At 49.1% G+C, this 27,667-nt stretch overlaps 1 protein-coding gene across 2 annotated transcripts; it reads right to left on the reverse strand.

Moving 5' to 3' along the window:
• Window positions 1-18: 18 nt before the first annotated feature.
• Window positions 19-27,191, reverse strand: LOC139230530 (dynein axonemal assembly factor 3-like). 2 transcript variants are annotated; one of them, XM_070862365.1, is made up of 12 exons: window positions 27,120-27,191; window positions 22,014-22,104; window positions 20,354-20,496; window positions 16,627-16,720; window positions 16,339-16,496; window positions 14,349-14,525; window positions 10,204-10,326; window positions 8,930-9,052; window positions 7,800-8,079; window positions 5,284-5,398; window positions 3,900-3,974; window positions 19-531 (listed from the first exon to the last, which is right to left on the reverse strand). In XM_070862365.1, exons 2-12 carry the CDS (start codon window positions 22,093-22,095, stop codon window positions 384-386), a joined length of 1,518 nt encoding a protein of 505 aa, XP_070718466.1. In that variant the 5' UTR covers window positions 22,096-22,104; window positions 27,120-27,191; the 3' UTR covers window positions 19-383. The 2 variants fall into 2 exon arrangements, with proteins under 2 accessions (XP_070718466.1, XP_070718465.1); XM_070862364.1 differs by lacking the exon at window positions 27,120-27,191 and adding an exon at window positions 27,018-27,113.
• Window positions 27,192-27,667: the final 476 nt, after the last annotated feature.

Consider the following 27,667-nt stretch of genomic DNA (forward strand, 5'->3'; position numbering starts at 1 on the left):
ATTTATTTCTTGGAACGCTTTCAGATACCCAATTTATTCCCAATGAATTTTAGTCAACACAGATAGGAAAACAGGAAAGCCTCTAACTGGAATGAAATGTTCTCAGACTGTACCGTCAATGTCAGAATGAATCCATTTTTGTACAGTGTTCCAGATTAGTTTTAAAAGTTTTAAATTTTGATGTAGAAATTGTTATAAGTAATAATTTTCCATCACAACACAAAGCTTGAAATGATATCCATTCAGTTGGTTGTTTTAAAAGGACATTCCAGTGCTTAGACCTGACGTGCTCCCGACAGAATGTCACAGTACAGTCACCTCCGGAGCTGTTTGATGGGTCGATTCTGTCAGCTAACCTCTGCCTTCACACTGGCTGATCAAAGTCACAGGCCGTCCTTCAGTTCAAATCGTGCAAACGAGTCCTTCTCATCGTCCACGTTCCCAAAAGGCACGAAGCCTGCCTCCTTCGCCATTTCGCTTGCTCGGCTGGCAAACCCGGCTATCACTTCCTTCCGCAGATCTAGCATGAACCTAGTGAAACAAACACAGTACACATTACTTCAAACCTTTACACACTATTCCCCAGTTTGAGCAAGCCACAAAGACTGAGGAATAAACTCCTGCACTTGCCCCTGTCCAGCAACTGTTCCAAGTCTTAATAAGAACATAAGAAATAGGAGCCGGAGTAGGCCATTCGGCCCCTCGAGCCTGCTCTGCCGTTCAGTGAGATCGTGGCTGATCTTCGACCTCAACTCCACTTTCCCGCCCAAACCTCATATCCCTTGATACTCAACAACTGAGCATCCACAGCCCTCTGGGATAGGGAATTCTAAAAATTCACCACCCTCTGAGTGAAGAGGTTTCTCCTCATCTCAGTCCGAAATGGCCGACCCCTTATCCTGAGACTGTGACCCCTGGTTCTAGACTCCCCAGCCCGGGGGAAATATCCTCCCTGCATCTACCCTGTCACTATTGAAAATTGTTGAGAAATAGTGCTCATTATTCTTATCATATTCATAAAATAAGTTTAAGATTTACTCTGGTGGTCGTTCACTGCTAACTATTCTTTGCTTGAAGAATATAGGGACAGTGCAGGAAAGAGGAGTTGAGGTCGAAATCAGCCACGATCTTATTGAATGGCGGAGCAGGCTCGAGGGGCCGAATGGTCGACTCCTGCTCCTAATTCTTATGCATGTTCTTATTTATTTTGGGGCCTCACTGGGCGGACATCAGGTGCCAGGAGCTCATCATGAGTAATTTAGTTTGTAGCACAGAGCATCGTACAATGTGAGTGCATTACCACCACCCTCCTGACCACAGCATGGATATACAGCATGCCCCATTGAATGATTGCAGCATTTGGAGGCAGGGAGCTTCAATACACTCTGCAAATAACCCTCGACGCCATTGCTCAAATAGGACGATCCTTGCTGAATGAGCAGCAGAAACATAACAATGTACTATGCTGGTAGACTACTTGATTTTGTCTGATTAAATTCCAGAAGTTCTTAAGCCTTAATTCTGTCGACCTGTACCTAAGCTCGCTGGACTTGGGTAAATGGGGTGTGTCGCCATGGGCAGAGGCGGTGCATGACATATTGGGCGAACAGCTACACTACCTGTGTGAAGACCCTTAAACAAGTGATGGGTTTCTGCATGTGTCGGACACAGTACTGACCAATAAACTATATCCTCAACTGAAAGGAATCGAGGCAGAACAAGGAAGTGGAGAGGGACTTAAAATTATGTCTGCGATCAGTCTAATCAGGAAGGCAAATGGAATGTTGGCCTTTATTGCAAGGGGGATGGAGTATATAAGCAGGGAAGTCCTGCTACAACTGTACAGGGTACTGGCAAGACCACACCTAGAGTATTTCGTACAGTTTTGGTCTCCTTATTTAAGGAGGGCTATAGTTGCATTGGAGGCAGTTCAGAGAAGGGTCACTAGTGTCATGTATTTCACCATCTTGCAATGACAATAGTTATGTAACTGTAACTCAAGCACACTGTACCTGTACCCTTGAACGTTCCGACACCTGGTTGAAAGAGTGACTCGAATTTTTGCAATACCTGTAAGCATGAACTTCGCTCCACAGATGAAATGGTGTGCACATCCCCCCCATTTTCAATTCATCTCAGCTACCAACTCCTCCCCAAATGCACGGGGCCATTTCCCGGAACAATCCAGAGTGGCAGCCGGTTCTGTAATCCATTATGTGTTACCACCAAGTTTGCACTGCCCAGCACTGGGATGATCTCTTTGACGCACGTACGTAGCTGCGTCTCAATGCGTTCCAGTTTGGGCCTGCTAGCTCTGTGTTGCCATAGTCTCTCAAATTGTTGGGCGCTCATGAGTGACTGGCAATAGCTTCCATTTCCAGCTCCATGTGCACCAGGATGCCATTCAGTAAGACTTTCATCATCCTGGGTGGCGTTTTGGTGTATGAGCTGTGGACGTCAGCCACATGAACTCTCTGAACTTCAGCATCCACGGTTGTTCCCCAGGCCTCATCCTACATTGCAGACCCCTTGTCTGGTTCCTCTGTCTCACAGACTAGCCTCGCTACTGCCTTTTTGCACATCCTGGCCAAGTGTCCACTGACATTACAAATCCTACAGGTATAAAGCTGGAACCTGCAGCTTTTGGCAGTGTGTTTACCCCTACACCTCCAGCATGAGCTGAAATTGCTGTTAACAAAAGGACTATTCCCAGGCATTCCTCTCTGATGGCCCGTTTGGCTGTTTCTAAGCACTCTGATGGAGGGTGTTATTGGTTCCATCACGGGATGCATTGTTCCTCGTGATGGCGTGAATTGCCGATCCCTTTCCATTGTCTATGTTGCGGGCCCACCCTGGAGCTTGTTGCTACCTGGGCGGTGTCGAATTGCCCTTGCCTGCCTGCCTGGGCAGTGTCGAATTGCCCTTGCCTGCCTGCGGGGTTCTGTATCACTTTTACAACATTAACTCCCTGGTTCATCGTTAAAACCAGGGCTGCGTGCGTAAATTAGCTTGGTCTCCTCTTCCCCTGCCATAAAGGTCTGAGCTATCAACGCTGCCCCATCTAAAGTCAAGTCCTTAGTCTTTATGAGCTTCCTGAAAATGCTGGCATGATTAATGACCTTGATGAAAAATTTCACCATCTTGCAATGACAATAGTTATGTAACTGTAACTCATGCACACTGTACCTGTACCCTTGAAATGCACACCCTGACCACAGGGGGTGAGCTTGCGGGAGACACTCCTCACCTGGGTTTCCAGGTATAAAAGGGGAGGTCCCACCCAGGGTCAGCACTCCTTGATCCTTGGAATAATGTGAAGGTCACAGAGTGACCGTGTCTGATATATACATGCCTCGTGTGAGTTTGTAACAAGGTGCAGAGACACTACAACTAGGTTGATTCCTGTGACAAAGGTGTTGTCTTATGAAGAAGAGTTGGGCAGAATACTCATTGGAGTTTAGAAGAATGAGAGGTGATCTTATTGGAACATGTAAGATACTGAGGGGAGCTGGACAGGGTAGATACAGAGAGGATGTTTCCCCTCATGGGGGAATCTAGAACTAGGGGCATAGTTTCAGAATAAGGGGTTGCCCATTTAGACTTGAGATGAGGAGAAATTTCTTCTCTGAGGGCCGTAAATCTGTGGAATTCGCTGCCACAGAGAGCTGTGAAGGCTGGGTCACTAAATATATTTAAGGTGGGGATAGACAGATTTTTCAATGATAAGGGAGACAAGGGTTATGGGGAGCAGGCAGGGAAGTGGAGCTGAGCCCAAAATCAAATCAGCCATGATCTTATTGAATGGCAGAGCAGGCTCGAGGGGCTGAATGGCCGACTCCTGCTCCTAATTCTTATGTTCTTATATTTAAGTGAAATATCAGAAGCCGTGAAATACTCACTTTGTTAATTCCACAATTAGAGTTGCGTGTGGTGCAGCAATCTGCTTCAGCTCTGGTCTCAGCTGGTGAGCCATACTGGGGAACACAAATCAGATACAAGTTACAGACAGATATGGGCAGAGAGAAAATGCAAGAGATCGCATGAGAGTGTGGAGGAGACGGAGGAGCTGCAAAAGGCAGGAGACAATGAGAGCACAAAGTCATTAGAAAGCAGAATCTACGTGGGAAAAGTAGTAAAATGATGCAGAAGGGCAGAGGAGAGGAAAAGATAAAATATGGAAAAAAGAAAAGACTTCCTTGTTCTAGGTTCCTTTCAGTTGAGGGTATATTTTATTGGTCAGTACAGTGTCCGACACATGCAGAAACCCATCACTTGTTTAAGGGTCTTCACACAGATAGTGTAGCTGTTCGCCCAATATGTCATGCACTGCCTTTGCCCATGGTGACACACCCCATTTACCCAAGTCCAGAGAGCTTAGGTACAGGTTGACAGAATTTGGGCTTAATCCACTTAAGTACTGCTGGAATTTAAACAGGCACCTTTCACGATCACTGGACGTCCCAAAGCGCTTTACAACCAATGAAATATTTTTTTGAATTGTTGTAATGTAGGAAACGCGGCAGACAATTTGCGCACAGCAAGCTCCCACAAACAGCAATGTAATAATGACCAAATCATCTGTTTCAATGATGTTGATTGAAGGATAAATATTGGCCTCAGAGCACCGCGGATAACTCCCCTGCTCTTCTTCAAAATAGTACCTTAGGATTTTTACGTCCACCTGAGAGAGCAGACGGGGGCCTTGGTTTAACGTTTCATCCGAAAGACGGCATCTCCAACAGTGCGGCGCTCCCTCAGTACTGCCCCTCCGACAGTGCGGCGCTCCCTCAGCACTGCACCTCCGACAGTGCAGCGCTCCCTCAGCACTGCCCCTCCGACAGTGCGGCGCTCCCTCAGCACTGCCCCTCCGACAGTGCGCCGCTCCCTCAGCACTGCCCCTCCGACAGTGCGGCGCTCCCTCAGTACTGCCCCTCCGACAGTGCGTCGCTCCCTCAGCACTGCCCCTCCGACAGTGCAGCGCTCCCTCAGTACTACCCCTCCGACAGTGCGGCACTCCCTCGATACTGCACCTCCGACAGTGCGGCGCTCCCTCAGCACTGCCCCTCCGACAATGCGGCGCTCCCTCAGTGTTAGCCTAGATTTTTGTGCTCAGGTTTCTGGAGTGGGACCTGAACCCACGATCTCCTGACTCAGAGGTGAGAGTGCTGCCCACTGAGACACGGCTGACACAATATACATTAATGGAGCTACTGAAACAAAGGCGTTTGCAACACACACACATACAGAGAGATGAAACACACAAACAGGAAGTCTTCAGTTCACCTGCAGGAGAAGTAGATGACATTAAATAGGTTGCTGTAATTGCTCTTGTTATGAAGCTCTGTTACACAGTTTAGTGGTAGGAAATGAATCTTCACGTCAGGCAGGGGCAGGTAATCTGAGGGATGAGAGAAAAAAAGTTATGTGGCTGAATTTTCTTGACAGGAAGTTCTTATGTAAGTCAAAGATTACAATTCATTATTGACAGGAACATAAGAACATAAGAATTAGGAGCAGGATAAAATAATCACAAACAGCAAAGTTCCTTGAAAATCGGATTATGGAAACAAGGAACGTGCTTGTGAACATGAGTACGATTTTACAGCATGCAAGGAAGTGCTTTTACTCAGGGTCAGTATCATAAGCCAGCAGAGCACCACATGTCTTTGGTACTTTGCCTCTACTGATGTCTCGGGCTAACCCAGAGATATACGAGGGTCGACAAATAGGGAATGGTGTCTTCTTCGAACCTGTGGACACCTGAAAGCTAACTGCCCGGGAGCAGCGTAGCGGTGTACCACGGCAAGGTACAGCGCGAGCTGGTGCAGGAGGGCGACGGCAGCAAAGAGTGACATCATCAAGGTCCAGGTCGGTGATTGGAGCGCGGGCAGGTACAGCAGGAGCGGCGAGAGAGTGTGGAGGGATGTGATCGGGTCCCAGGAGAGGCGCGAGTTCAGGGCCAGAGAGCCAGGGCCCGGGGCCAGCACGGGCCCAGCCCACACTGTGCGATATGTGTGCGCACTAGGTCCGTGCAGCAGAGCAGGTCTCCAATTGTCTTGGTTAACCCTTGCCACTGGACCAAGACCTAGCTCTGTCAAGCCCCGTGTGATGGCTGGTGTGCAACGGCCAACACACGTTAAATAAATCCACGCACAGGCACCTTCCACCCTTCAGGATGTAGTTCGGGATCTGGAATATTAGCTCCTTCATTGAAACACCTGTGAACTCATCCCTTTTTGGCGTGGAAGCAAGTCATCCTCGATACGAGGGATCGCCTATGACGATGATGATGGACACCTGTTCAATGTGAAACTTCTGTAAGTCAAAGATTACAATTCATTATTGACTGGAACATAAGAACATAAGAATTAGGAGCAGGAGTATGACCATTCAGCCCCCGAGCCTGCTCCATCATTCAATAAGATCATGGCTGATCTTCTGTCTCAACTCCATTTTCCTGCACTGTCCCCATATCCCTCCATTCCCTTAATATCCAAAAATCTATCGATCTCTGTCTTGAATATACTCAACGACTGAGCCTCCACAGCCCTCTGGGGCAGAGAATTCCAAAGATTCACCACCCTCTGCGTGAAGAAGTTTCTCCTCGTCTCAGTCCTAAATGGCCGACCCCTTATCCTGAGACTTTGGGCCCGAAATAGATACCGTCCAAGTGCGAGACCACCCAGAAACCAGGGAGACCGCCGAGTTTCCTTGGCGGTCTCCCTGATTTCTGGGCGGTCTCCCCTCCGAGCGAGTTTGGTGGAGGCCTCTCGCTGGCGGGGGGAGAAGACCGCTAGGTACCGTCCGCTGGTGTGCGTCGCCCAGCAGAGTCCTCTCGCCCGCTGAGCTGCCAGTTTGGTCCGGGCGGTCCTCCGCTGGAGCAGGAGGAAGGACCGCCGCCTGGAGGCAGGTCTCGCCTCAACGGTAAGTATGAAGACCTGCAAAAAAAAAAGGTTAGTCCACTTCTTTTCTTTGTGTTTTTTGCAGGGATTCAGATGGATGGGGTCCCCTGAAGGATTTCTAATGTTTTTTTTTAAAGTTTTGAAATGTTTTTATTTCATCAGTTGCTCCCCCGCCCCCCACCCCCGCCCCCGTCCCTGGGCCCGACTCAATCCTCGGCGGTACTGTGCCAAGGATTGCATTTGCCGCTGAGAATGGGAGCTACCGCCCAGAATTGGCGCGTAAGTCCCGTTTTTGCCGTTGGTCAGCCTTTCTCAGATTTTTCCATGAAACTTCCGCCCAAAGTACCGTCAGGATCTCAGCGGTCCGTTGGACGGTACTTCAACAGAACTTAGCTTTCACCAATTTCGGGCCCACAAGTGACCCCTGATTCTAGACTCCCCAGCCCGGGGGAAACACCCTCCCTGCATCTACCCTGTCAAGCCCTGTAAGAATTGTTTGTGTTTCAATGAGATCACCTCTCATTCTTCTAAACTCTAGGTAATATAGGCCTAGTCTGCTCAATCTCTCCTAATGGGACATTACTCCCATCCCAGGAATCAGTCTGGTGAACCTTCGTTGCACTCCCTCTATGGCAAGTATATCCTTCCTTAGGGAAGGACCAGAACTGTACACAATATTCCAGGTGCGGTCTCACTAGGGCCCTATATAATTGCAGTAAGATGTCTTTCTCTTATACTCAAATCCTCTTGTAATAAAGGCCAATATACCATTGCGTGCTGTCCCTGCATGTTAACGTTTAGTGATTGGTGTACAAGGACACCCCGGTCCCTCTGAACACCAACACCGCCCAGAAACCAGCCACTGGACAAGTGTTGTGTTTGATCCCCTCCCCGTACCGTAATCAGCTGTGCAGCGGCCTCCATTGGTCCCGGTGTCATCCACCTTGTTGCTTTGCTTCACTGTCCCCTCCTCGATCACAATCTCCGGCTGCTCACTTTTCTGGGTCGGTTCATCCTTTGTATCGGCAGGGTCATTCGTCGCCTCGTCTTCCTCTTCTTCTTCTGTAATCTCAGTCAAGGTGGCCTGTTCTTGTGGTGGCGGCAGCACATATCTCTCCCCTGCAACCAGCTCGTGGAGCAAGGCGGTTATGTTGTATTGAGAGATATCCTGTGCCGTCTACAGAAAAGAAACATGATCAATTTTCCTTACATGTGTCCATTGCTATGTACCAAATGCCCTAATTTTGTGCTTCAATGCAGATATGCCATAAGCAGTTACTATCTTGATCCTAGGTAGATGAAATTCAGTGAATTCTACGCTCAATCAATTTCTAGTGGGCACAGGCCTATGGCACAAATCTGCCCTTAATTTGGAACCAATCAACAATCGTCTGGGTCAGCTGTGGCTCAGTGGGCAGCACTCTCGCCTCTGAGTCAGAAGGTTGTGGGTTCGAGTCCCACTCCAGGGACTTGAGCACATAAATCTAGGCCGACACTCCCAGTGCAGTGCTGAGGGAGTGCCGCACTGTTGGAGGTGCCGTCTTTCAGATGAGACGTTAAACCGAGGCCCTGTCTGCCCTCTCAGGTGGACGTAAAAGATCCCACGGCACTATTTCGAAGAAGAGCAGGGGGAGTTATCCACAGTGTTCTGGCCAACATTTATCCCTCATTCAACACCACTGAAACAGATTATCTGGGTCATTATCACATTGCTGTGTGTGGGAGCTTGCTGTGCGCAAATTGGCTGCCGCGTTTCCCACATTACAACAGTGACTACACTCCAAAAGTATTTATTTGGCTGCAAAGCGCTTTGAGAGGTCTGGTGGTCGTTAAAGGTTCTATATACATGCAAGGCTTTTGCTCTCATTCAAATGGGGAACACATTGATTCTTGGGAAATAGAAATGTCACACTGGTGCAGTGGTTTGTAAACACTTCAACACCTCTAGATCTTGGGATACCTTATCAGGATTCTTCACTCTCTAAGGGATTGCTAATGACTGTAAAACAGAAGGACAGATTTGTTACCTTAATATGGATTCCATTTGCTGTCTTTAGAAAGGATTGTTCTTCAGTTACAAGTCCAAATGCAATGTATGGACTCGTGACGATATCTCCCCAGTAACCACGGGTAGGAACCTTCTCTCCTTTCTGTGGGAAGACAGTGCACGCTTCACAAGGCATTCAGGGAAGTTAATGAATCTCCGCTAACAATGGTCACAGCTTAAAAATAATGCCCAGTAACTGTCTCCCTGCTCGTCTCTCACTCTTTAATTCTGTCTGTCTCACTTTCCCTGCCTTATCACTTGTCTTCCACTCTTTCAATCACTATGGCGCTCACACTATGTGGTCTTGTCATCCATTTACTATGTCAGATTTTTTTTCCTCACCATTTCTCGGTGTCAGAAGGTTGTGGGTTCAAGTCCCACTCCAGAGACTTGAGTACATAAGTCTAGGCCGACACTTGAGTGCAGTGCTGAGGGAGCGCCGCACTGTCGGAGGTGCCGTCTTTCCGATGAGACGTTAAGCCGAGGCCCCGTCTGCTCTCTCAGGTGGATGTAAAAGATCCCACGGCATGATTTCGAAGAAGAGCAGGGGAGTTCTCCCCGGTGTCCTGGGGCCAATATTTATTCCTCAATCAACATAACAAAAACAGATAATCTGGTCATTATCACATTTCCTGTTTGTGGGAGCTTGCTATGTGCAAATTGGCTGCCGCGTTTCCTACATTACAATAGTGACTACACTCCAATAGTACTTCATTGGCTGTAAAGCACTTTGGGATATCCAGTGGTCATGAAAGGCGCTATATAAATGCAAGTCTGTCTTTCTTTCTCACGATCTCCTTTTCCTCTCACCCGGCCTCCTCACCTCAGGGAAATTAGACAGCAAGACAAAACAAGTTATTTTTGCTTCTTTCATCTTGGGCACCTTTTGTCGATTCCCCCCACGACTCATTGTCTGTGTGTGTGCGCGCGCGCGCGTGTGCAGAAGGGAAGCACACACACCTGACCCCCTCCTTCAAGAAGATGTACATGAAGGTAACTGGAAAATGTGATCACCATGAAAATAAGCACCTTGGGGGATGGGCCTGAAGTACGACTGACCCAACTCTTTCAGGTCACCTTACCTGAATTGTTACCTTCCTTGTCTAAAATGCATAATAACGATGAAAGAACATTGCTCCCCAGTGCCAATAAGAGCTCGCCCTTCATCTAAAATCCAACCCTTTATGTTCTACTTAAATTTATGACATTTGCAATATCACACAAAACAGATGCATGACTTATAGTTGAACGTACATAATTCATAAGCAGCCCAGAAGCCAGCGATTTGTTAGGAACGTCGTACAAGCCCTCGCGAACCTCAAATGCCAAGCCTTTCTCTCGCCACTGGTAGTACTGCCGATTGTTCACTACGCGAGCCTACAACAGGAGAAAATTATGAAGAATCTTGACAGCACAATGAGGGTCATTTAATGACTCGGTCCTGGTAAAATGAGAAAAAAAAGCCTGCGGGGAAGAATGCTTTCAGACAGATTTCAGTCGGAATTTATGATGGAAATAGAAAAATGAGGATAAAATCTACTACTTTAAAATGGAGACTCAAATATGTCCATGCGCCCTGGCCCAATTATTCCCCAGCTTCTAACCCTGCCTCACCTGAGGATGACATTTGGTTCTGGTTCCCCATGTGAAATAACACAGGAGATTGATTCGTAAAGTTAAAAATATTAGGGGCTGGATTTTAGGAGTTTACGTTTTGGGGGCGGTAATGGCGGCGGGGCGGGAAAGTTAGCGGCCGGGAATAGTTTGCGCCTCAGGCGGTAAGTTTGGGCAGCTGGGCCCTGAGTCAGGGGGCACAGTGCTAAGGGAGGCGTCGTCATCATCATAGGCAGTCCCTCGGAATCGAGGAAGACTTGCTTCCACTCTTGGCATGAGTTCTTAGGTGGCTGAACAGTCCAATACGAGAACCACAGTCCCTGTCACAGGTGGGACTAATAGTCGTTGAGGGAAAGGGTGGGTGGGACTGGTTTGCCGCACGCTCCTTCCGCTGCCTGCACTTGGTTTCTGCACGCTCTCGGCGACGAGACTCGAGGTGCTCAGCACCCTCCCGGATGCACTTCCTCCACTTAGGGCGGACTGGTCTTTGGCCAGGGACTCCCAGGTGTCTGGGGATGTTGCACTTTATCAGGGAGGCTTTGAGGGTGTCCCTGTAACGTTTCCTCTGCCCACCTGGGGCTCGTTTGCCGTGAAGGAGTTCTGAGTAGAGCGCTTGCTTTGGGAGTCTCGTGTCAGGCATGCGGACAATGTGGCCTGCCCAGCGGAGCTGGTCGAGTGTGGTCAGTGCTTCCATGCTGGGGATATTGTACACCTCTCGTGGTGCTAGGATGGGAAACTCCCGAGCTAAAGAGCCGGGCCGGGAGCGCTCCGAGAGACACCTGGGGGGGTGGGGGAATCTAAAAAAAAAACACAATAACATTCCCAAAACATTGGCCACGCCATCACAACACAAATCGGTAAAAAAAATTAACAGAAAAAACAATCACAGTTACCTCAGGAGTCCATTTCTCACCTCTCCACTGACGGGATGGTGGGACCACCCCGATTTCCCGGGCGGTCAGTGCGGGGCGCGCCGTGGGGCGGACGGGTCGGGCAGGAGTTCAAACTCGCGCCGGTGTTGCAACCGGGGGCGTTGCTCACCGGGCGCGGCTCTTCCGGGCGGTGCTGCTCCGCGCCGCTGCTAAACCGGACCCGAGGATCGCCGCGGGGCGCTGGAGGCTGACCACCCGGCCGGAACACCTCACCCCCGCCATTGCCGCCGCTCCGGGGCGAAAAAACGGAGCGCTGAAGACCGGATAATTCAGCTCTAGGTCTGCAGCAACATTGCCGCTAAGCTGCGAGGCCGTGGTCTGGAGGTATCACGCAGGCCGCTCACCGGCTTTTACATGGAAGAAAACGTGCATGCGTGAAAATTTGAATGGGCCGGGACCGAGCACAAAAAAAAAAGAGAGGGAACATTGGGTCCGCACATATTTCTTGTGTCAACCGTTCCCATTTGAATGCTTCCTGTGTCCAAATGTATACTTTATGAACCTATATAAAACACGGGTTCGGCCTCACCTGGAGTATTGTGTCCAATTCTGGGCACTTTAGGAAGGATGTGAAGGGCTCAGAAGGGGTTCAGAAAAGATTTACGAGGCTGATTCCAGGGATGAGGGACTTCAGTGACGTGGATAGACTGGAGAAGCTGGGGTTGTTCTCCTTGGAGCTGAGAAGGTTGAGAGGAGATTTGATCGAGGTGTTCAAAATCATGAGGGGTCTGGACAGAGTAGAGAGAGAGAGAGAAACTGTTCCCATTGGTGGAAGGGTCGAGAACCAGAGGACACAGATTTAAGGCGATTGGCAGAAGAACCAAAGGCGACATGAGGGGAAACTTTTTTTTTGCAGCGAGTGGTTAGGATCTGGAATGCGCTGCTTGAGAGGCAGACCCAATCGTGGCTTTCAAAAGGGAGTTGGATAAGTACCTGAAGGAAAAATATTTGCAGGGCTACGGGGAAAGGGTGGGGGAATGGGCCTGGCTGAGGTGCTCTTGCAGAAGCCGGCACGGGCTCGACGGGCCGAATGGCTTCCTTCTGTGCTGTAACCATGATTTTATAATGGAAACTGCCTCTGTAAATTGCCATTGTGATATTACACCCTGCCAGCAGTGGTGGTGCTGTAACGCCTCAGTTTTGTGTCTCCTCAGCCTGTATTAGAGGAAATGCAATGCTCCAACTAACTCCGCGTTGCAAAGTGCCCTAATTTGTCAATGGCATTAATCTGATTGTCCAAATTCACCTCAACATGCAGATAGATTGCAAAGTGCCACAGTACAGCGGGACCTGGGGGTACTTGTGCATGAAACACAAAAGGATAGTGTGCAGGTACAGCAAGTGATCAGGAAGGCCAATGGTATCTTGGCCTTTATTGCAAAGGGGATGGAGTATAAAAGCAGGGAAGTCTTGCTACAGCTATACAGGGTATTGGTGAGGCCACACCTGGAATACTGCATGCAGTTTTTGTTTCCATATTTACAAAAGGATATACTTGCTTTGGAGGCAGTTCAGAGAAGGTTCACTAGGTTGATCCCGGCGATTAGGGAGTTGACTAATGAGGAAAGGTTGAGTAGGTTGGGCCGCTACTCATTTGAATTCAGAAGAATGAGAGGTGATCTTATCGAAACGTATAAGATTATGAGGGGGCTTCACAAGGTGGATGCAGAGAGGATGTTTCCACTGATGGAGGAGACTAGAACTAGAGGGCACGATCTTAGAATAAGGGGCCGCCCATTTAAAACAGAGATGAGAAGGAATTTCTTCTCTCAGAGGGTTGTGAATCTATGGAATTCGCTGCCTCAGAGAGCTGTGGAAGCCGGGACATTGAATAAATTTAAGACAGAAATAGACAGTTTCTTGAGCGATAAAGGGATAAGGGGTTATGGGGAACGGGCAGGGAAGTGGAGCTGAGTCCATAATCGGATCAGCCATGATCTTATTGAATGGCTGAGGCTCGAGGGGCCGTATGGCCTACTCCTGTTCCTATTTCTTCTGTTCTTATATGGGACATATTTTAGTCAGTCGTATCACAGCGATGTTTTATTTACGACAAAAGTGCTCCTAAAAGGCTTCTTTTTTGAATTAATGCATCAAGTATTTTTGGCCGTGTTGCATTACCAATGTGCTGAAGCTACAGATTACGGTTTTTAAACACAGTGAAAAACTCAGAAAAAGGGACCTTCATTTCCTGCATTGTAATTTGATTTAAACCCAGGTTTTAAGCATCAAAAGCTTATTCTGATCTAGTCTACCACCCATCTCAGTGAGAGAATTTAATAGGGCTGAAATTGCCCCCATCTTTAAGGTCCAGTACCGCCTCTAAGAAGCGGTAATGGGACGGGAAGGCCTTTCTGACCATCAGAAATTGCCCCCGGGCCGGGGGCTACGGAAACAGGTTTCCACCCCGCCCCGTCGGGCACGAGCCGAACCCTTAGCGCCCCTTCCGGAAATTGCCCTGCGGGAACGGAGCCGCTGCCGCCCGCTGACCCGGCGGGAAGCTGCCAGTGGCCGGGCTGGGCAACCGCCCTTAAAGGGGAGGGCGCATCGCCACGCCGCCGTTTTATTTTATATGGCCCAGCCAAAACCTTCTCTGGTGGCCCAGTGAGTGCCACTAAAGTGGCTGCAGAGCTCGCGGCGGCACTCCCATTTAACTGACACCGCCCGCCCTCTGCCCCGTTTCCACCCTGTAGCCACCCGAAACACCGCACCAACGAAATCACACACGAAAAAAGGGGGCGGAGGACAATTTCGCCCCCAATGTCTTCTCAGCACCAAATAGGTTTTAACTCATGACAAATGGCGACCATATTGAAGCGCTGCACCAGCCAGCCCATGAGCTCTGATACTTACCCCTCGATCATGCAATTTCATATGCAAGTCCCAGTCGTAGGCCCCTTGCTTGGAGTCATACCGGTTGCCCAAGTATTGCCTGTTTCGTAAATCCCACATCTTATGGATCTGAAAGACCTTTTGATCCGGATTCCTCCAGAATTTAAAAGTAGCTTCCAACTGGTCTCGCTCCTTAAACTGCAAGAAGGTGCAAAAAAGAGTTTTAAAATTGAAATTCAAACTCTTACAAGAAGTCGTATATTTTGAGAGGACTTGTTAAACACCTTTTGGACCACAGTATCAAACTTCAAGAATCTTATCTTCAGATTCATTTGGCGTGTTGCAGCTAGTAACGCTAACAGACAGAACTGAGGTACACCTGCCACTGGAAGCCATGGCAACGTACAACCAGTGACTACGTGGATAATTTGTGTGATTGAATCATAGAAATCTACGGCACAGAAGGAGGCCATTTGGCCCAACCTGTCTGCGCCGGCCCAAAGAGAGCTATCCATCCTAATCCCACTTTCCAGCACTGTAGGTTTCGGCACTTCAAGTGCATATCCAAGTACTTTTTAAATGCGATGAGGGTTTCTGCCTCTACCACCCTTTCAGGCAGTGAGTTCCAGACCCCCACCACCCTCTGGGTGAAAAAACTTCTCAACTCTCCTCTAAACCTCCTATCAATTACTTTAAATCTATGCTGCTGGTTACTGACCTCTCTGCGAAGGGGAATGGGTCCTTCCTATCCACTCTATCTAGGCCCCTTATTATTTTAAACACCTCAATCAAATCACCCCTCAGCCTCCTCTGTGCCAAAGAAAACAAAACCAGCCTATCCAATCTTTCCTCATAGCTAAAATTCTCCAGTCCAGGCAACATCCTCGTAAATCTCCTCTGTACCCTCTCGACTGCAAATCTTTGCTCTAAATCATGCTCAAGCCTGTGAGTGCTGAAAGATGGAGCACGCGGTGTCCACCGGTACGTTCGCGGCCTTCCGCAAGAGGTGGGCATCGGAGGAACTGGAGGCTTGGGAAAGAGAGGGAGAATGAGGGAGGGGAATCGAAACAGTACTGACCTGTGGGCCCATTTGTGTCCAAATGGCTAACGTCACATGGAAAACCTGCTCAGGAGACATTTGCACATTTAAATTTATATGTACAATACCATCTATTTCTGGTCTGTGACCAGATAGGTTCACTCTGACAGATATTGCACATTAGAGACATGAGGTCAAACAGTAAAATCATCATAAATGTCACAAGTAATTAGCTAAATGAAGCAAGTTGATCAAAGATTATTGAGGTAACACAAGGGGACGCTTACATTTCAGTAAGTGCCACATACATACCTGAGTCATTTATCATGTTTAAATCACAATGATGTGAAATGAGGAATTTAAAAAGATATTAGTAATGTTATGGTTTGATGAGACATCAACGAATAACATCTGGATGGAAAATAAACTGCTGCTGCTGTGTTGTAACATTAAAAGGATTGTTGCCTTCCATATGCTAGGACCTGTTTGAGAACAAGGGTCTACAAACAGCTCACCCATCACCCCCTGTGCTCGCTGACCTACATTGGCTCCCGGTTAAGCAAATGCCTCCATGGCCTCGCCCCTCCCTATCTCTGTAATCTCCTCCAGCCCCACAACCCTCCCGTCGCTCCCCCCACCGCCCGAGATGTCTGCGCTCCTCTAATTCTGCCCTCTTGAGCATCCCCGATTGTTATCGCTCCACCATCGGTGGCCGTGCCTTCTGTTGCCTGGGCCCCAAGCTCTGGAACTCTCTGCCTAAACCTCTCCGCCTCTCTTTGCTCCTTCAAGACGCTCCTTAAAACCTACCTCTGTGACCAAGCTTTTGGTCACCTGCGCTAATTTCTACTTATGCGGCTCGGTGTCAAATTTTTAAAATCTCATAATAATCTGGTGAAGCGCCTTGGGACATCTCACTACGTTAAAGGTGCTATATAAATACAAGTTGTTGTTGTTGTTATACTAGCTTCCTACCTTCAGGTAAGACATGTCAACCATTGGCAGCTTTTGATGAAGGTAATCCAGGTCCGTCACGTAGTGGATGAAGAGGTTAGCCTTGTCTTGCAGGTAACTTGCCGTCTGACTCCGTATCAGACTATTACCAAACAACTCGAGTAGCAGTTCGCTCTTTTCTGCAGGGTAAAGATGGTCAAGGTTGGTAATTATTTAAAGAAGTTAAAATAAAGAAAAGCACCACAATCAGAGAATTAAAAGGGTGCAGTTCGGTGCTTTTTAACGACGGAGTAGCAAATGAAGTTATACCTTGTAAGCCCATCTGTCCTGGGGGCTCCAGAGCAATGGTGAGAAAGAGAAGATGTCGGCCTATCAGCTCCAAGTTATTCTCCACAATGTAGAACTGGCCTCAGGAAGTAATACAAATGTCAATCTACAGCAAATATGATCATTAAATAATAAATAGCAGCCTATTACCGTTTATTGTTAAACATCACCTGAAGATGTACCATAAACATAAGAAATAGGAGCATAACAAAATGGAGACAGAAGCAAAAGACAAAGGAGATGAGTAAAAGTGGAGGGCAGAGAAACCCAAGGCAAAAAACAAAAAGGGCCACTGTACAGCAAAATTCTAAAGGGTCAAAGTGTAATAAAAAGGCAAGCATGAAAGCTTGGTGCCTCAATGCGAGGAGTATTCGGAACCCAGGAGAGGGCTCTGAGCTAGTTAGAGTGGGTGAAAGCTCAGATGAACAGGACTTCAAGAAAGAATGCAAAAGGCAGGAGGCAACAGAGCAGAGTAGCACTGGGGTAAGTGTAAACCACAAGGTGATAGGAAGGGACAATATGTATGAATATAAAGGGGCTGCAGCAGGGGTCAAAACTAAAAATCATGGTTTAAAAACTAGTATTAACACTCTACCTAAACGCACGCAGCATTTGAAATAAAGTAAATGAGTTGACGGCACAAATCATTACAAATGGGTATGATTTGGTGGCCATTACAGAAACGTGGTTGCAGGGTGGCCAAGACTGGGAATTAAATATACAGAGGTATCTGACAATTCGGAAAGATAGACAAGAAGGGAAAGGAGGTGGGGTAGCTCTGTTAATAAAGGATGATATCAGGGCAGTTGTGAGAGACGATATTAGCTCTAATGAACAAAATGTTGAATCGTTGTGGGTGGAGATTAGAGATAGTAAGGGGAAAAAGTCACTGGTGGGCGTAGTTTATAGGCCCCCAAATAATAACTTCACGGTGGAGTGGGCAATAATCAAGGGAATAATGGAGGCATGTGAAAAAGGAACGGCAGTAATCATGGGGGATTTTAACCTACATATCGATTGGTCAAATCAAATCGCACGGGGTAGCCTTGAGGAGGAATTCATAGAATGCATACGGGATTGTTTCTTAGAACAGTATGTTACAGAACCTACAAGGGAGCAAGCTATCTTAGATCTGGTCCTGTGTAATGAGACAGGAATAATAAACGATCTCCTCGTAAAAGATTCTCTCGGAATGAGTGATCACAGTATGGTTGAATTTGTAATACAGATTGAGGGTGAGGAAGTAGTGTATCAAACGAGCGTACTATGCTTAAACAAAGGGGACTAGAGTGGGATGAGGGCAGAGTTGGCTAAATTAGACTGGAAACACAGACTAAACAGTGGCACAATTGAGGAACAGTGGAGGACTTTTAAGGAGCTCTTTCATAGTGCTCAACAAAAATATATTCCAGTGAAAAAGAAAGGTGGTAAGAGAAGGGATAACCAGCTGTGGATAACCAAGGAGAGTATCAAATTAAAAACCAATGCGTCTAAGGTGACCAAGGTTAGTGGGAAACTAGAAGATTGGGAAAATTTTAAACAACAGCAAAGAATGACTAAGAAAGCAATAAAGAAGGGAAAGATAGATTACGAAAGTAAACTTGCGCAAAACATAAAAACAGATAGTAAAAGCTTTTACAGATATATAAAACGGAAAAGAGTGACAAAAGTAAATGTTGGTCCCTTAGAAGATGAGAAGGGGGATTTAATAATGGGAAATGTGGAAATGGCTGAGACCTTAAACAATTATTTTGCTTCGGTCTTCACAGTGGAAGACACAAAAACCATGTCAAAAATTGCTGGTCATGGGAATGTGGGAAGGGAGGACCTTGAGATAATCACTATCACTCGGGAGGTAGTGCTGGACAGGCTAATGGGACTCAAGGTAGACAAGTCCCCTGGTCCTGATGAAATGCATCCCAGGGTATTAAAAGAGATGGCGGAAGTTATAGAAGATGCATTCGTTATAATCTACCAAAATTCTCTGGACTCTGGGGAGGTACCAGTGGATTGGAAAGCAGCTAATGTAACGCCTGTTTAAAAAAGGGGGCAGACAAAAGGCAGGTAACTATAGGCTGGTTAGTTTAACATCTGTAGTGGGGAAAATGCTTGAAGCTATCATTAAGGAAGAAATAGCGGGACATCTAGATAGGAATAGTGCAATCAAGCAGACGCAACATGCATTCATGAAGGGGAAATCATGTTTAACTAATTTACTGGAATTCTTTGAGGATATAACGAGCATGGTGGATAGAGGTGTACCGATGGATGTGGTGTATTTAGATTTCCAAAAGGCATTCGCTAAGGTGCCACACAAAAGGTTATTGCAGAAGATAAAGGTACACGGAGTCAGAGAAAATGTATTAGCATGGATCGAGAATTGGCTGGCTAACAGAAAGCAGAGAGTCGGGATAAATGGGTCCTTTTCGGGTTGGAAATCGATGGTTAGTGGTGTGCCAGAGGGATCGGTGCTGGGACCACAACTGTTTACAATATACATAGATGACCTGGAAGAGGGGACAGAGTGTAGTGTAACAATTTGCAGATGACACAAAGATTAGTGGGAAAGTGGGTTGTGTAGAGGACACAGAGAGGCTGCAAAGAGATTTAGATAGGTTAAGCGAATGGGCTAAGGTTTGGCAGATGGAATACAATGTTGGAAAATGTGAGGTCATCCACCTTGGAAAAAAAAACAGTATTTGAATGGGGAGAAATTACAACATGCTGTGGTGCAGAGGGACCTGGGGGTCCTTGTGCATGAATCCCAAAAAGTTAGTTTGCAGGTGCAGCAGGTAATCAGGAAGGCGAATGGAATGTTGGCCTTCATTGCGAGAGGGATGGAATACAAAAGCAGGGAGGTCCTGCTGCAACTGTACAGGGTATTGGTGAGGCCGCACCTGGAGTACTGCGTGCAGTTTTGGACACCTTACTTAAGGAAGGATATACTAGCTTTGGAGGGGTTACAGAGAAGATTCACCAGGCTGATTCCGGAGATGAGGGGGTTACCTTATGATGATAGATTGAGTAGACTGGGTCTTTACTCGTTGGAGTTCAGAAGGATGAGGGGTGATCTTATAGAAACATTTAAAATAATGAAAGGGATAGACAAGATAGAGGCAGAGAGGTTGTTTCCACTGGTCGGGGAGACTAGAACTAGGGGGCACAGCCTCAAAATACGGGGGAGCCAATTTAAAACCGAGTTGAGAAGGAATTTCTTCTGCCAGAGGGTTGTGAATCTGTGGAATTCTCTGCCCAAGGAAGCAGTTGAGGCTAACTCATTGAATGAATTCAAATCACAGATAGATAGATTTTTAACCAATAAGGGAATTAAGGGTTCTGGGGAGCGGGCGGGTAAGTGGAACTGAGTCCACGGCCAGATCAGCCATGATCTTGTTGAATGGCGGAGCAGGCTCGAGGGGCTAGATGGCCTACTCCTGTTCCTAAGGGTGGTAGAGGCAGAAACCCTCACCACATTTAAAAAGTAATTGGATGTGGACTTGAAGAGCCGTAACCGACAGGGGCTACGGACCGGGAGCTGGAAAGTGGGATTAGGCTGGGTAGCTCTTTGTCGACCAGCACGGATGGGCCCAACGGCTTCCTTTTGTGTGGTAATTTTCTATGATTCAGCAAGAAGCAACACTTTCAGGAGAGGAAGGAAGGGAAAATAAAATCAAACAAAAGCTGTGCTGTCGCTTGGTGCGTGACTTACATTAATCTTTCTCCGTGGCCAGCGCTGGGCCTGGCAGATAGTTGTTAAGAGATGTCGACTGTCACCAGCACCAACCATGAGAATATTCAGTTCGGGGACGTTATCTTCGTCTGAGCTCAGAGCCTCCATTGTAATGGTTAAACCTGACAAGATTACAACAACAACTTGCATTTATATAGCGCCTTTAACGTCCCAAGGCGCTTCACAGGAGTATTATAAGACAAAAACAATAAATTTGACACCGAGCCAGATAAGGAGAAATCACAGCAGATGGCCAAAAGCTTGGTCCAAGAGGTAGGTTTTAAGGAGCGTGTTAAAGGAGGAAAGAGAGGTAGAGAGGCGGAGAGGTTTAGGGAGGGAGTTCCTGAGCTTGGGGCCCAGGCAACAGAAGGCACAGCCACCAATGGTGGAGCGATTATAGTCAGGGATGCTCAAGAGGGCAGAATTAGAGGAGCGCAGACATCTCGGAGGGGTTGTGGGGCTGGAGGAGATTACAGAGATAGGGAGGGGGCGAGGGCCATGGAGGGATTTGAAAACAATTATGAGAATTTTGAAATCAAGGCGTTGCTTAACCGGGAACCAATGTAGGTCAGCGAGCACAGGGGGTGATGAGTGATCGGGACTCGGTCCGAGTTAGGACCCGGGGCAGCGAGCACAGGGGGTGATGGGTGAGCGGGACTTGGTGCGAGTTAGGACACGGGGCAGCGAGCACAGGGGGTGATGGGTGAGCGGGACTTGGTGCGAGTTAGGACCCGGGGCAGCGAGCACAGGGGGTGATGGGTGAGCGGGACTTGGTGCGAGTTAGGACCCGGGGCAGCGAGCACAGGGGGTGATGGGTGAGCGGGACTTGGTGCGAGTTAGGACCCGGGGCAGCGAGCACAGGGGGTGATGGGTGAGCGGGACTTGGTGCGAGTTAGGACCCGGGGCAGCGAGCACAGGGGGTGATGGGTGAGCGGGACTTGGTGCGAGTTAGGACACAGGGCAGCGAGCACAGGGGGTGGTGGGTGAGCAGGCGAAGATTATGGGTGAGATGGAGCACGCGGTGTCCACCGGTACGCTCGCGGCCTTCCACGAGAGGTGGGCGCCAGAGGGACTGGAGTGCATCATCACCCCCAGCAACCAAATTTTAGTTTGATTTTAAATGTCTAAAGTTTAATTTGTTTATTGCTGCGGTTTTAGTGCCCCCCCACCCCCCACTTTTAGCCAGGGGGCACTTGTATAATTTGTGTTTCAGTGCCCTAAAAAAAAGAGGGCACTTGTTTGAAAGTGTTTGGTGTGCCCCCCACCCTTTAATCAGGAGGTTTTGATTTATTGTTTTTCTCCAAAATAGTTGTCGAGCTGTTGAGTTGGGAGTGCCTTAGCCAGTCACGTGATGTTCACAAGACTCAATAAAACCCCAGCCAGTTGGGTTCGGGGGATCCACGATGGGGCAGGTGGTTGTGAGCCTGGTGGATGAACTGGTAATGTGTCATGTGATTGTTAAACCTTTTGCTCATAAACCAACTAGTTCTTAATAGCAATGTGTTGCTATGAATTCTTGAGCGAAGAACCCATGAAGCAAATACATTACACAGTTGCAAGGCCAGAATGATGGGAGAGTTGAAAGAAAAAAATTAGTTACTACGTTTAACTTTAGTTGAGATTTTCAAATCACTCTCACCTTTCATTTGGAAATCCATTGTTGGGCTGAATCCCCACCAGGTCACTGCTCCAAAGCCCTCACCAGTCCCAGTGGCAGTCATCTTTTAAGACTAGATTGAGGATTAGAAAAACCAATTATGCTTAGTATATCGCAACACTGATTCAATTATAAAGAGCCAAATATTATTCTCCACAGTTTTAGCCTCCTGAGTGCTATGAAAAGAATTCTACAGTCGTTAAAAACTCTATCTCCTTTCTGTCTGATGGTGACTCAACACATCCTTGACTTCAGTTCCCCTCCTCAGTCATAATGATGTCAGATGTAACAGTCGCAGCTATTCAACACAATTAGCTACAATAAGTACAGATTCCCTGAAGATTCAACTCCAAGGGAGGCAAAAACACTCGATTCCTTCCCATAATTTGACAAAATTTCAGAGCATATTGTTGGAAGGTGAATTACAGCGTGCAATTTATGAACATATCCACCTTTAATCCACATTTTCGTCTCATCCGTTGCTGAAATTCTCATCTGTGCCTTTGTTACCTCTAGACTTAACTACTCCAACGTACTCTTGGCTGGCCTCCCACATTCTACTCTACGTAAACTAGAAGTGATCCAAAACTCGACTGCCCCGTGTCTTAACTCGCACCAAGTCCCACTCACCCATCACCCCCTGTGCTCGCTGACCTATATTGACTTCCGGTTAAGCAACGCCTCAATTTCAAAATTCTCACCCTTGTTTACAAATCCCTCCATGGCCCTCGCCCCTCCCTATCTCTGTAATCTCCTCCAGCCACTCAATCCCACCTCCCCCCCCCACCCCGAGATGTCTGCGCTCCTCTAAACATCCCTGATAATAATCGCTTAACCATCGGAGGCCGTGCCTTCTGTTCCTGGGTCCCAAGCTCTGGAACTCCCTCCCTAAACCTCTCCGTCTCGCTACCTCTTTCCTCCTTCAAGGCGCTCCTTAAAGCCTACCTCTTTGACCAAGGCTTTTGTCACCTGTCCTAATTTCTCCTTATGCAGCTCGGTGTCAAATTGTTTGTCTCATAATACTCCTGTGAAGCACCTTGGGACATTTCACTACGTTAAAGGCGCTATATAAATACTGTAGAAGTTGTTGTTGTTTTCAAAACACAGCCTAGATTTTTGACCGGGATTCTGCTAGCTCTCTAGCACAAGTTGAGTGACTGGGGCAGTGAATGCAGTGAGACACAATCCATCACCTCCCCACTGGCCGCCGCTGTTTCAAAAATTTCCCTCTGGAGGCGATGGTGCTGGGGGCGTGGGGAATGTTCAACACATATGCCCATAAATGGGCAAGCCTATTGTATTAACATGCAAAGATACAACGTCTGGCCTATTTCCTGCCATTTGCACCATAGCAACGCTGGACACAAGGGATGTCTGTTTGTCCCTGGCACCCAGCAGTGCTTTGGGTGGTGTGAGAGCCATTTGCAATGTAATTGGCCCCAAACCTGTCCGTGTAGTCAATGACCAAGCAATTCATTGGTTTTAGTGCTAAATTGTTTCAAAAGAATTTTGCATTGAATTTTTACTGCCAACACTGCGGTTCCCAGAAGTGCGACACCACAACACGGTTCTAGGCCCTGCAACAGCCATATTCCAGCCCCATTCCACTGTTGAAACCCTTAACCATGCTTCTGTTTAAAATGCTCATCATCAGTGCAGTGCTGAGGGAGTGCAGCACTGTCGGAGGTGCTGCCTTTTGGAAGAGACGTTAAACCGAGGCCCCGTCTGCCCTCTCAGGTGGATGTAAAAGATCCCACGGCCACGATTTTGAAGAAGAGCAGGGGAGTTCTCCCCGGTGTCCTGGGGCCAATATTTACCCCTCAATCAACATCACTACAAGATTATCTGGTCATTATCACGGTGCTGTTTGTGGGAGCTTGCTGTGCGCAAATTGGCTGCTGCGTTTCCCACATTACAAGTGACTGCACTCCAAAAGTACTTCATTGGCTGTAAAGCGCTTTATTAAAGGCGCTGTATAATCGCAAGACTTTCTTTCTTTCAAATTCCTCTCTGGATTCACTCTGCTCAACCTGTGCAATCTCCTTCAGTTACTTTCTGTCCTACATCCTTCAATCTGCTGACTCTGGTCACTTGTGCATTGCCCTCCCTCCCTGGCAGAGATTTCATCCACCTCATCTCTTTAACACTCTGCCGAGGCCCCTCTGCCTCTCGCGCTTACTTTAAAAACCTTGTTAAAACTCATCTCTTCTCCCAAGCCTTCAATGGCATTACAACAGATGCATTCACCGAGGCATATGAAAGCATGGGCCTTACGCTTAACATCCGTAAGACAAAGGTCCTCCACCAGCCTGTCCTCGCCGCACAGCACTGCCCCCCAGTCATCAAGATCCACGGCGCGGCCCTCGACTACGTGGACCATTTCCCATACGTCGGGAGCCTCTCGGCAACAAAGGCAGACATTGATGCGGAGATTCAACATCGCCTCCAGTGCAGCCTTCGGCCACCTGAGGAAAAGAGTGTTCGAAGACCAGGCCCTCAAACCTACCACCAAGCTCATGGTCTACAGGGCTGTAGTAATACCCGCCCTCCTGTATGGATCTGAGTCATGGACGATGCACAGAAGACACCTCAAGTCGCTGGAGATATATCACCAACGATGTCTACGCAAGATCCTGCAAATCCCCTGGGAGGACAGGCGCACCAACATCAGTGTCCTCGTCCTGGCCAACATCCCCAGCATTGAAGCACTGACCACACTCGATCAGCTTTGCTAGATAGGCCACATAGTTCGCATGTTAGACCCAAGACTCCACAAGCAAATGCTCTACGCAGAACTCTTTCACAGAAAACGAGCCAAAGGTGGGCAGCGGAAACGTTACAAGGACACCCTCAAAGCCCCCCTGGGGAAGTGCGACATCACCACTGACACCTGGGAGTCCCTGGCCCAAGATCGCCCGAGGTGGAGGAAGTGCATCCGGGAGGACGTAGAGCTCTTCGAATCTCAACGCAGAGAGCATGAAGTGGTCAGACGCAGGCAGCGGAAGGAGCGTGCGGCAAACCAGTCCCATACACCCCGAGGATCAAGGGGTATGGAGAGAAAGCAGGAAAGGGATACTGAGGGAATGATCAGCCATGATCTTATTGAATGGCGGTGCAGGCTCGAAGGGCCGAATGGCCTACTCCTGCACCTATTTTCTATGCTTCTATGTTTCCCTCGACGAATGTCTGTCCCACCTGTGACAGGGTCTGTGGCTCTCGTATCGGACTGTTCAGCCACCAAAGAACTCACTTCAGGAGTGGAAGCAAGTCTGCCTCGATTCCGGGGGACTGCCTATGATGATGGCGATGACATTTCAGAAGTACTTGGCTGTGAAGCACTTTGTGACATCCTGAATTCATGAAAGATGCTACATAAACTCTTTCTTTCTTTCACATCTCCTAATATGCCTTGGGATGTTTTGTACGTGAAAAGCACTAAATAAATCTAGGCTGTCGATGATGTTGCTGTCGATACTGAAAACTGTAGTGGACTCATTCTCTGGAGAATCCCTTTCCATGTATCATTTGTAAGGCCTGCATCTGGGGGAAGGGAGTCTGCAACATGCTCACAAACACAAACCATTCCTTGTGCCTTAGTTCTGAGTCTTGAGGAGGCATTAAATAATGTTTTCAATGAATTTGCATCAGCAGCAAAGCTAACAGCCATCTCAAGCCATAAGGCAATGACTTCCTCTGCCAGCCCACAACCCCAACCTCCAGACCATCTATGAGCCCCCATTGTCAGTGCACACCCCAGCAGACCACGTTACCCATCACCAGTACACAGTCCTGCCAGACCATGGCCCTATTTCTCGTCCAAGATGCCCATCACCAGTCTATGAATCCAGTGCTAGTCCATGATCCCCAACCCCAGTTCATGACCCCCAACCCAGTCCATGACCCCCAACCCAGTCCGTGACTCCCATCGCCATTCCGTGACCCCAACACCGGTCCGCGACCTCCAACCCCAGTCCGTGACCCCCAACCCCAGTCTGTGACCCCCAACCCCAGTCTATGAAACCCAACCCCCAGTCCGTGGCCCCAATGCTAGTCAGTGACCCCAACCCCAGTCCGTGACCCTCAACCCCAGTCCGTGACTCACATCGCCATTCCGTGACCCAAACACCAGTCTGTGACCTCGAACCCCAGTCCGTGACCCCCAACCCCCGTCCATGGCCCCAAATGCCAGACCGTGACCCCCTCACCATACCACCAACCCCAGTCCTTGGCCTCCAACCCCAGTCCGCGACCCCAAATGCTCGACCGTGACCCCCGACTGCAGCCGTAGCCCCCAATCCCAGTCCATGACACCCCAGTCTGCGACCCACAACCCGTCCGTGACCCCAAATGACAGACCGTGACCTCCAACCCCAGTCCGTGACCCCCAGTCCGTGACCCCCCAGTCCGTGACTCCCCAGTCCGTGGTCCCCCCAGTCCGTGACCCCCCCAGTCCGTGACCCCCAGTCCGTGCAGCGCCCCAGTCCGTGACCCCCAGTCCGTGCAGCGCCCCAGTCCGTGACCCCCAGTCCGTGGTCCCCCCAGTCCGTGACCCCCCCAGTCCGTGACCCCCAGTCCGTGCAGCGCCCCAGTCCGTGACCCCCAGTCCGTGACCCCCAGTCCGTGGCCCCCAGTCCGTGACCCCGCCAGTCCGTGACCCCCCCAGCCCGTGACCCCCAGTCCGTGACCCCCAGTCCGTGACCCCCAGTCCGTGGCCCCCAGTCCGTGACCCCGCCAGTCCGTGACCCCCCCAGTCCGTGACCCCCAGTCCGTGACCCCCCCAGTCCGTGACCCCCAGTCCGTGCAGCGCCCCAGTCCGTGACCCCCAGTCCGTGACCCCCAGTCCGTGGCCCCCCCAGTCCGTGACTCCCAGTCCGTGACCCCCCCAGTCCGTGACCCCCCCAGTCCGTGACCCCCCAGCCCATGACCCCAGTCCATGACCCCTCCCCAGTCTGTGACCCCCCCAGCTGCCCTGCCCATGTCCAGCACCTGTCAGGTTGTTGAGCCCCGCCCCGCCACACATAAAGAGAAAGCGGTTCCCGCGGCGCCCTTTCCGAAATAACGTTTTTTTGGGGAGAAATAAAATCTCACAGCGCGTCCAAAGATGAGGACCCGAGCCGCCGCCGCGCCTGACGGACAGCCCGCTCCGCCAATCAAAGCCCCCCTAGGGCCTGTTACCAAGGCGAGCGAGCCAATCGCAACGAGCCGGAGGCGGGGACTTTCGGCGGTCTCCCAGGTAACCGGCTCACACCAACGGCAAACAGCAACCGGGAGGAGTCAGTGCCAGTGCCCGCCAGCGCCGTCCCGCGGCCGGGAAGAGTCAGTGCCCGCCAGCGGCGCCCCGCGGCCGGGAGGAGTCAGTGCCAGTGCCCGCCATCGCCGCCCCGCGGCCGGGAGGAGACAGTGCAGGTGCCCGCCAGCGCCGCCCCGCGGCCGGGAGAAGTCAGTGCATGCTAGCGCCGCCTCGCGGCCAGGAAGAGACAGTGCCGCAGCACCCAACAACAGCGCCACCGCGAGGAGAAGGCAACAACAACAACAACAACTTGTATTTATATAGCGCCTTTAATAACGTAGTAAAATGTCCCGTGGTGTATTATAAGGCAAGAAATTTGACACCGAGCCATATAAGGAGATATTAG

The sequence above is a fragment of the Pristiophorus japonicus genome, chromosome 19 (genome assembly GCF_044704955.1).
Source record: "Pristiophorus japonicus isolate sPriJap1 chromosome 19, sPriJap1.hap1, whole genome shotgun sequence".
Lineage (NCBI taxonomy): Eukaryota > Metazoa > Chordata > Chondrichthyes > Pristiophoridae > Pristiophorus > Pristiophorus japonicus.